Consider the following 10,922-nt stretch of genomic DNA (forward strand, 5'->3'; position numbering starts at 1 on the left):
AAACAAGAAATGAAAGAATAAGAACAAAGAACAGATAAAGAGAACAAAGAACGGTGGAATTTTTTCCATTTTTGTAATTGTTCTTGGGAAATCTGAAGAGGCTACTCAAATACTGTTCTTGTTTCTTGTGCTTTTGAAAATTGGGTTCACGTTTTTGTTTTGTTCTTATTCTTGTACAAATTTGTATTCGATTTCTGTTCTTAATACTCTTGTTCTTCAAAAAATGCTCCCTTCGTTTACCATTCTTTCAGCACTGGTTAAAAAACACTCAAAGAAGTTTTAAAATCCCTAAAAGATACCAAAAACTAACGAATGAAACATCAATTTGAAATTTAAACTTCGTCAATAATGCAAAATGTGTAGAAAAATTGAAAAAATAAGTTAAAAACTAAAAAAGTTCAGAAAAATATTCAAAATTCACCGGCTTAGCATGCTCGTTGGAATCCAAAAAGTAAAAACACAAGAAAAACACCACAGTATCGGAAACAGAAACACATGTTGTGTTTGCGTTTCCATTGCTGAAAAGAATGAGAAGAAAACTTTGATACGCGTTCTCGATCATTTTATTTTTTATTGAAAACATTCTACGAATATTAAAAAATGAGAAATATGAAATAGTAATCGTAATAATTACTAATTACTCTAAGTCGTTTCCGAAGTGCGAAGAGTGATCATCCGAAAGGAACTTTCGTGGCTGTATCATCCGAAGAATTTCTGTGTTGACAACTCGGACTCGAACTGATTTTGTGATTTTGTATTCTTTTTTTTTCTCGAAAAATTTAACGCTATTTATTTGCTGTTATTATTCTTAATCCTTTGACAAAAGACTGATAAACTTAATCTAAAATCGTTCACGTTGTTGACTCTTTTAGTTGAAAATCGTTTTATATTCCGTGTTTATTCGTTTAATTTACCTACATTCTTTCAAGTTGTTGTAATTGTATAATTGATCGTCGTCGAAATTATTGAACTTGATTCTCAGCTGATAAGTATTAGTCGTTTCGTATTTCTTTGCTCGATAAAATTCTGATCGTTTTATATAGTAATCGAATTCATTAATCCTTCAAATTTCAACGTAAACTTTCAAGTTGGTAATTTGAGTACCTCAATACGTAAAGAATAAGGTGTTAACGTACTACACACTATGGAATACAAATTACGAGAACAAAAGGTATGCTGAGTTAGTTCTGAGAAATTTCAGCCAAATGGAATGATTTGAGGATGTGTTTTAGCTAATTATCGGTAAGTGACGTTTACCAATTTTTTCTAGTTTATGGTATGTATGATTTGTTTCTATTTACACGCAGTATACTTGGTTGATTTGCTTCTCAACTTACCTATACTCACTCTAATCATTTTCGGTATTTGGTTCATGTGTTTCATCTCGAGTACTAATATTTTTCAGACTCTGGTTTTCGCAATCGAATCCCTGTTACTTTAACTCGACTCAAAATGCAGCAACATAGTAATATGTCACCGAAGGAGTTATCCGATAATGATGATCTGGCCACTAGTTTAATTCTCGATCCTCTTTTAGGATTCAATACGCATAAGATGAATATCAGGTACGAGAAAACGAATAAATTGGGCAATTTATCATCTGACTAAGAACAATTTCGAATAATTTGATGACTTTTCGTAGATATCGTCCCCTGAAAGCGAACCAAGAAGAACTGAAAAATATAATCTTGGAATTTATCGAATATCAGGACTACGAAAGAACTTATGCTCGATTAGCTGAGGGAGAATGGATGCCAAAAACGATGAGGTTTTTGAAAAGTAAACTACACCAGCAACGATTAAAGGAACATGTATGTGTTTTTCATGTCGTATGTATTTAAACAGTGACGTAATTCTAATGACGACCGATTTGTTTTACGTAGATTTACAGATATTTGAGGGTTTTCGATAAAAGTGCAGGGTTCGTGATTGATGCTTGTTATCGGTACAGTATGGAAGGTAGAAAAGGTGCTAAAGTCTTGGCTACGAAGAATTGGTGAGCAATACGAATTTACGAGTAGATAGAGTCATAATGACGTATCAAAATCATAACGATACAATTTAACGTACATTCGCAGGAGCAAAAATGACAAAATATCTTGTTTGGTTGGTTGTATCGCCGAGTTGACTGAACAAGAAGAAAAACAATTGCTGCATCCGGGTAAAAATGATTTCTCTGTCATGTACAGTTGTCGTAAAAATTGTGCTCAATTATGGTTGGGACCTGCTGCATTTATTAATCATGACTGCGGAGCGAACTGCAAAGTATGTTCGTGTTTAATTTCCTTTTTAACAAAAAAAATCACGACTTGAACGTTGTTTTTTTTCTTGTACAGTTTGTTCCAACTGGCCGAGACACTGCCTGCGTTAAAGTATTGCGTGATATTGAAGCTGGCGAAGAAATCACATGTTTCTATGGTCAGGATTTTTTCGGCGATAATAATTGTTATTGCGAATGTGAAACTTGTGAAAGGTAATCACTCATCAAAAAAAAATCTCATCCTGCCTTCAAAATATATTCTTAATTCAATATTTCATATTATAGGACTGGATCCGGTGCATTTGCTACGAAACAAAACACCCAATCCGAAAGTGTTCGTTATCCCCTTCGCAACGCTTACAAAAAATTAAACAAAGTGAAGGAGAATATTCCACTTTTGCCTATACTGGCTGTGACTAAAGAAAAACTAGAACTGAAACAAGACGAATACCTTACCGCTAATCATATCAGCGCTAATCGTAAAAAAGGTCTTACGAAATACGATCAAGACCTTATCGAAAAATGTACTTTCACCGAAAGTCGCTGCCGACCATTGGCTGGTAAACGTAAAATCGACATGGAGAGCGTGTACACGTCGGTAAAACGACCTAAAAAAACAGTTCACATTATCGCTCGTTCGAAACAAAACTCAATTTCTAGCCGAATGCGTAACGGCAAATCGCGTCGTAATATATCGCTGAAAAAGATAACATTCCATCCCGAAACGGATAAAAATTTCAACATCAAGCATAAAGTTATACTTCGCAGTATGAGACAAAAATCCAAACTATTGAACCTCGGTAAACCCAAAGACGAACCGGCGCCGCCGGTCCAGTTCAAGCAACCTCCGGTGAAAATAAAAGTGCGTAGAAAAAGTAGATCCAAATTAAAGCTAGAATCTGTTAACGGCTCCAGTCAAACTGCTCCGAACAATAATAACGATCAGACTGGCAAATGTGAAGGCGGCACCGGTTGCGATAATATACTGAATTTTCAAATCAACTATATTTGTAAAGACTTAGACGATCTGAATCCTCGCAACGTCGATGAACCCCCTCCGAGAACGCTTCCTCCCCATGCCGATACTTGTGTTCAAAAGGCAACCAAGACTACTCCGAAAGTGCCAAAAAATCAAACGCTTAGTGATCCTTATTCACTGCCATACGAAGAATCTTTATCGCCCAATGATGGAAAAGACGTTTACGAATTCGACGAAAACGAGGATGAAACTATTCAACCTTTGACTAGAAAAAGCGCTTCTTCCAAGAACGATCCGGTGGTCGTTAACGAAACGCCGAAAAGTGAGCAGAAAAACGAGCCGGAAGAAAAACGCGATTATTCCGGTAAATTGAAATTAACGTTAAAGATGAAGAAAAGCTCGGTTCTGGACGACGTTTTAGAAAAAGGTAACAATATGAAAAGCATTAGAGAACCTCAGTACGAAGTTTTGCGTTTACAAGTCGATGGTCCGGTTGAATGATGAAAGTTCTACAAAGTAGTAAAGTACGTTTCGCCTTCTTCTTCAAAGAGTTTATACGATATTTTAAACTCTCGCGAGTATTTTCAAGTTCGATACTTGAGTTTTCGTTTCTCCCTTTCATATACGTATTTTTTTTCTTTGTTATTATTTTATCGTGGATAAAAAAAAATCATTCGTTTATTTCCGCTTTATTGAAATATATACGTTGGTACTTTAAGTACGAAAAATGTTTCATTTATATCTTCCATCTTTTTTTTTTCTAATTTATTTTTTATATCGGTCTTATTATTAAATGTATGTGTGTAAAAAAACGTCTCTCTCTCTCTTTTATCGATACGATAACGCATTGAAAAATTCTTCGATGTTGTCTATTTTCGAGTATTATTATAAAATTCTTGATCTATTAGTAAATGTTTCGGTTTATGTATGTTTTAAGTTTGACTACGACGATTTTTGTTAGCTGTTAATTCAAACGATTCTTATTTATGAATTTCTCGAATTTTAAATTTGTGTTTTTGCAAGTTTTATTTTTTGTGATGCATCAATATTTTATTTATTTCCTTTGTTAATATTTTTTTTGTTTTGCTTGTGCTGTATAATGCAATAATTATTAAACGTATTATATTATTTTTCGTCGGCGTTATTACGTTCTGTCGGGTGTCTGGACCTTTACTTTATTGCATTCTATTTTTCTTACTTTGATCTATCCTATTCGACGTCGTCAACGTATCAAAATCAATAATTGAGTGCATTACAGTCGGTGATTGTTTCCTGTTTTAATAATGAAACAAATCTTGAACCAAATTGGGTATTTTTCTATTTTAATAATGGAATTTTTTACTCTTGATGATTTTCTACATTGTTTTATTGCTTCGCTCATCAAAATGAAACTTATTAAATGAAAAAGAATGTCCGTCGTGTAATCGCGTTAGTAATGTACGAGGTTTTTTTTTTCAAATATAAACTACCTATTCCCTTGTTAGCATTTCATTTGCTTTCGATGTTCGAAGTATTCATTTCGTCAATTTTATTCCATTTTTATTCGAATGTGTCATGAAATTTGCGGTTTAGTCGTACTGAATTTCTAGAGTTTCAACGGCTTGAGAATGACAAAACTGGTAACACTGATTTGAAAACACTTAGCACGTGACGCTCTCTACGTAGAAATGTAGAAATATTTATTTTCTGCGAACTCGTCAATTTTTGTTATCACACGTTCACACGGGTAGGATCTTGTTCGTACAATATTCGATGTGGAATTTAGAGCTACACAAAAAAAAGGAAAAGACAAGTCCAATAAGTAAATCATCGATCAACAGTAACTGAAACGTTCAAAAATTCGTTGTCTATCCGTAATTTCGCTTCAAAAATCATTACTGTCCCATCAAAACTATCAGAAGGGTCAGCTCTTAAAGTAATTAGAATGGTTGAAAACTGGAACAATAAGCACCACATTTTCTTTTTGATCAGCTGAAACAGTAACCAGAACCGATAGAACCGTTTGAAAATTAATTTTTTAGAAAAGAAAAATCCCAAACGAACCATCAAGTTGGTATGTAAATGAAATGATTTTGAAAAAAATATAGAACTACATATTTGGTATCGATTAGATAGGGTTTTTGAAGAAAAGAAAAACCATCACAAGAACTAGAAGTAGTGTTGAAAGAATGGTAAAAGAGCAGTACAAAATTTAAAAGAAAAAAGGGAGAACGGAATTCAAATTTTTCAAGAACAAAAACGCGAAACCAATTTTTAAAAGAACAAGAACAGTACATCAAATTATTTTATTTTGAAATCGCAAAGAACAAGAACAAAATCGCGAAAAATTCCCTAGTTCCTTTGTTTTTGGGGGGTTCTTTCAAGTTCTTTCATATTTTTTTATTTGATAAAATTTTTTATCAGTTTGTGACTGAAATAATTTTCAATTTTGGTTTTTTGGTCAAGTTTTTGCATTTTTATTCAAGCTTTGAATAGGTAGGTAGGTACTTAGACTTACCTACTGTATGCGAATATATTTTTTTTCTGTACATTTGATAATTTAATATTCATGCTCACTTTATTTTTGATTGAGGTTTTTTTGCATAATATTGGTTTTTTGGTTTAATTTTTTTTTTTGTCATTTTAAGTTTCCTTTCGAGTTTTTTCAAAACTAATTTAGTAATTTTACCTTGATTTTTGCCAAATTTTACAAGAATTTCATTTGATGTTTAATGATTTACCTATAGGTATTCATGAGGGGAAAAAAATGAAACAAAAATAAATCAAAATCTAGAGATGATAAGAAATTTTCAAGGGAAACTTTCTGAACATTTTTCAGAAAAATTTCAAATCCGCATTGATAAATTTCCATGGAAATTTGTGGGGCCATTTTGATTGACATGGTCAGCCGAAATCGCAGATTTTGCGTTCCAACATAGGACTACCATGAAATTTTTCAAACCATACAGAGGTAGATTGAAACAGCAGGCAAAAATTCAATACCTGTCAAAATTTCAAGAGCTGAAGTGCCTTTTTCGATTTTTGGTGAATTTTCAAAAATCAAATTTTGGTCAAAATATGAGAAAAAATCAAAATTTTACCAAATTGATCTAGATCGCTGAAATTTGGAACTCGAAATTCCCACAAAATTTTATCAAACGGAGATGGAAAGCCGAAATTTACTCTGCAAACTAATTTCAATACGCTACGAAGTCAACTGCCGGCGGATTTCAAGTCGTTTTGGAGCCTCCAGCAACTTTTTGAAAATTACTGGAGTCTCCATCAGATTTTTGAAATTTGAAATTCCCACACTTTATGAAATGGAGTTAGCAATTTCAATACGACATGAAGTCGACTACAAGGTGGTTTCAAATGGTTTTGAAGCTTCTACATATAGCTACTTTTTAATTTCAACTTTCCAAAAAACGCCATACAACCGTTCAAAAGTCACTGAAGGCTCCAAAACGACTTGAAATCCACCTGGAGTCGACTTCGTAGCGTATTGAAATTAGTTTGCAAAATGAATTTCGGCTCTCCATCACCATTTGATGTAATTTTGGGAAATTTCAAGCATCAAAAATCTACTGGAGGCTCCAGTAATTTTCAAAAAGTCGCTGGTGGCTCCAAAACGACTTGAAATCCACCTGCAGCTGGCTTCGTAGCGTATTGAAATTAGTTTTCAGAGTAAATTTCGGCTTTACAATTCCATTTCATAAAATGTGGGAATTTGAAGTTTCAAAAATCTGGCGGAGACTCCAGTAATTTTTAAAAAGTCGCTGGAGGCTCCGAAATGACTGAAACCCACCTGAAGTCGTCTTCAAAGGGTGTCAAACTTGGAGTGTGGAGTAAATTTCGACTTTCCATCTCCGTTTGATGAAATTTTGCAGAAATTTCAACTTTCAAAAATCTACTGGAGGCTCCAGTAATTTTCAAAAAATCGCTGGTGGCTCCAAAACGACTTGAAATCCACCTTCAGTTGACTTCGTAGCGTATTGATTGATATTTCAACACTGGCCAGAACAAGATTTCGATTAGAAGGCCCATCAAAACCCTTTTCAGGAATCCGTTCATTTTGGTTATTTGGTTCCCTTACCACTGAAATTTAGTTTTTCTACCAAACTGAAATAAGAATTCTAGTTCTTTATTTAGGCAGGATTTTGTACAGGGAGGAAACTGAAAGTTTCGTTTGGGGGAAGGGGGGTTGCAACCGAAAATTTTCCGTCTGATATGAGAAAAAAAATACTTTTGCCGAGTGAAACGAAAGATGAGAAAACAATTCTGCCAGTTGCCAGGCTATAGGTCTTCTTCTTTTAGCTTATCATGACTTTTAAAAAATTTTAATTTTCTCTATATTCAATTTTTAGAAGGCTTAAACATGGAATTTTTTATTTTGTAAAAGAGAAACAAATGAGCCCGAGCATATCCCTAGAAAAAATACTTTCCAAAATTCGTATTTTGATAGATGAAAACAAAATGTTTTTTAATTGAAGACGAAGAGTTTAGGATTTGAATGGTGATTTTTAGAAATTGCAAGTTTGACAAAAAAGCAAACAGGGCCAAACAAATTGAGGGCAAAAGCTTTCAAAAATTGATTTTTTATGCGAGGAATTTATTTTTTGGTTTAAACATTTTTTGAACGTAAATAATAGATTTTTAAATATGTATAGTTTGATTTAAAAAAAAAAAAAAAAAAAAAAAAAAAAACGGTCTGAGCGAAGCGAGAGTCGAAGTTTTCAGGAATTTATGATTTAAGAGGTAGGTGAATTATTGGGTATTTTTTTGCAAGAATACAATTTCTCTACATGTGATCTGTCACGAGAAAACCAACCTATGTAATGTCCAAAATGTAAATTTTACAGGAAGGGCATTTGAAGTTTCGAGTCTATGTATCAGGCGATCTAAAATTTGAAGGTCCGTGAAACTTGCATCACTTTTGGCCCCCATGAATGCCAACATAACCCGATACTTTTTTTTCAGAATCATCACATTCAAGGTTGCCAAGTCCAATAATCAAAATTTCCCAAAATCAATTTTTTCGATTTTTTTTGAATTTTTTGCCAAAAATGTTGCAAAAACTACCCGAGTATGAATTATTAATGAAGAATAAGTTATTATTATTTAATTTATCACGTTTCTTAACAAAGTTGTTCAAGGTGAAAAGAGTTAATTTTTCCAGCTCAAGCCTTACTCAAATTTCAAAATATGGCACAAATCTTCCAAATGTGAGCCGATTGTTGCAAAAATTTGCATTTCGACTCCCCAGAACATACCTTTCAAGAAAATCAAAAAAAAATTTCAATTTTTACTGTAGTTGACTATAGTTGCTCTATTTTTTTGATCTAAGATTTAGGGTCAAGAGAATCGTTCGCGAACGTTTCAACCCCCACAGTCGGATTCAGCATCCTAAGTAGGTACTATTAATATCCACCATAAAAAAGATATCGATTTTTATTTGTTATTTTTGAAAGTCAAGTAAGTAAGTAGGTAGGTAGGTACCTAGAACAGACATTTTCCGTGTGGAGAAATTCAGAAACAGAATCCTATAGATACTTCAAAAATGTGTCTTCTCTATAAATGTCGCATCCCTCATCAATTTCCTGGTCTTTGCAATCACGCTGATACTTATTACAAACTTGCAGAAAGCGAAAGGCTAATTACTTCACAACAATCCAGCGTCACGATCGCCGAAATAAAACCATCACAACTACACTCGCCTCGCCTTCCTTCGCAAACAATACCTTTTTTCTCCATAAAATATTAGATAACTAATTAGCGAGTCGTCGACGAGAAGTGTAGGTACCTATCGTATGGCGAACTCGATGGTATCTCTTCAATGCAGACACGATGAAAGGTGTCGTGTATTTTCTGATATGCTTGGCCGTTTAGTCGGTGGTTTTTCTTGGATCTATGACCTGCAATGGCGGGGTGAGGTGGGGGTGCGTAGGGGATCGTAGCTATCGCTATATCTATGTAGCTCATCTGTGAGCCTAACACCAGGTCTTTAGGCTCAAGAAGATCATCTCTTCTTTGCTGTTTGCTTAGCCGAGCCGCGCCGGGGGAAAGGAGATGGTAGAAAAAATTGCGTTGAATTAATAATAATATTAATTTTTAACCTTTTTTTTATTACTTGACCCCAACAGAGCTGTTCGCGATAAGTGCGTTTATTTAATTCGTGTGGTAGGCTGCTTTGATCGAGCATAGTGTAACCTTCGAGATGCGTGTACGCCATGTTCCGAAGGCGGCCGATGATTTATTCGCGTTATTAAAATTAAAGTAAATATATTTTTTAAAAAAGTATTATGGAAATGGGAGCGACGAAAGAGAAGAAGGTAAATACACGTTGGATTCTAGTTCATCTTAGATGTGCGCCAAATGAGACTCTGCCCATCTCTTCTAGTTCTATTTCGCCAATACGAGTACCTATTGCATCGTTTATTCGCTATGTTGTTCTTATACTTGTGCGGTTATATCCGTAATAAAAAACCACGTCCCCGTTGCGTTTTTATTATTTCTTTTTACCATGTAGTATTTTATTACGATACTGTAAATGGTCCAACTCCAACATCGGGTCGCATGCCATCAGCGAAACTAAATCGTGTGTAATTAAAATCGGGCACCCAAAGGACGCGACCTTCGGAACGATGCGTCGTCTTACGTTATGATTTATTGACTACTTGTTTGAGTTTTTTTTCTCCATCTCGCTCTTACTTGCTTGTCGCTATAGATACGTAGATAAGTGCCTGGATTTCATTTGCAAAGCAACGCAGGTGAATCTGAACTGTATTGACCAATTATTACATATGGAATTTTTACGAGCACAAGACAGTGATATGTGTTTGTATAATAAACATCATAATATTAGGTATGGTCTGCTTAATTGAGAGAGGATTCTTCGTAGTGTGACTCTTGTGGTCATACCTACCCGGATACAATTTGATCGATGATCGCGACCATGAATAAGTTTGTCGAATCTCATCATTGTGGAGAAGTTGCTAGCTCGGTTCTGATTCTTTTTGGTAAGTAATTTGAATACCTATACGATGTTTCTCAGTACCTACCAGAAATTTGACTGATTTGAATCTTAATAGGAAAAGTGGAAAAGATAAAAAGAGGAAGATAGGAGGAAAAATTACAAAGACGATAATGGATCTTTAATGAAATCAAGTTTGGTCGTGGCATCTTCTCAGTTCACTTGAGTGATTTGATTTGATATTTGATTCATCAGTGATTTATTCATAGGTACTTATGCCTATTGAATGATTTTTTCAACTCAAAGGAAATCTTTTAAAAACTTATTGATGGATTTGGAAATTTGAATTTTTCTCCGTCCTCTATCGTTGTAAGTATTACTTCAGTAATGATTCAGTCGTTCGCGAACGATTTGTAGATACAGGTGACAGGACTCAAAACTGTTAAGTTTTTGATGCAGTTTATAGGTACCTAATTTTATTCAGTGATTCATTCGTTCGCAAACGTTTCTTATTCTTGGAGAAAAACGTTCTTGGGAAGAATCATATTCGATTTTTACTGCCTGAGTGATAATTTTCGTTTTATTTTGTCGTACCTATATCATCATGGCTAGTAGAAGAATATCTATCGTATTGCAATTTCGCTCCATTTAAAGGGTAAGGGGTAAGATGGCGGTCAAAAAATTTCATCTGAAATGTACCCGGGTAGTTCTATCAATTTTACACTATTTCATAG

At 34.3% G+C, this 10,922-nt stretch overlaps 1 protein-coding gene across 1 annotated transcript; it reads left to right on the forward strand.

The window, feature by feature from the left end:
* The first annotated feature begins 517 nt into the window (after positions 1-517).
* Positions 518-4,373, forward strand: LOC135831464 (uncharacterized). The gene is made up of 7 exons (XM_065343979.1): positions 518-1,242; positions 1,406-1,565; positions 1,643-1,811; positions 1,884-1,996; positions 2,079-2,265; positions 2,337-2,473; positions 2,546-4,373. The coding sequence occupies exons 2-7, from the start codon at positions 1,453-1,455 to the stop codon at positions 3,738-3,740; spliced, it is 1,914 nt and encodes a 637-aa protein (XP_065200051.1). The 5' UTR covers positions 518-1,242; positions 1,406-1,452; the 3' UTR covers positions 3,741-4,373.
* The last annotated feature ends 6,549 nt before the right edge of the window (positions 4,374-10,922 follow it).

Source organism: Planococcus citri, chromosome 1 (assembly GCF_950023065.1).
Source record: "Planococcus citri chromosome 1, ihPlaCitr1.1, whole genome shotgun sequence".
In the NCBI taxonomy this organism is placed as follows: domain Eukaryota; kingdom Metazoa; phylum Arthropoda; class Insecta; order Hemiptera; family Pseudococcidae; genus Planococcus; species Planococcus citri.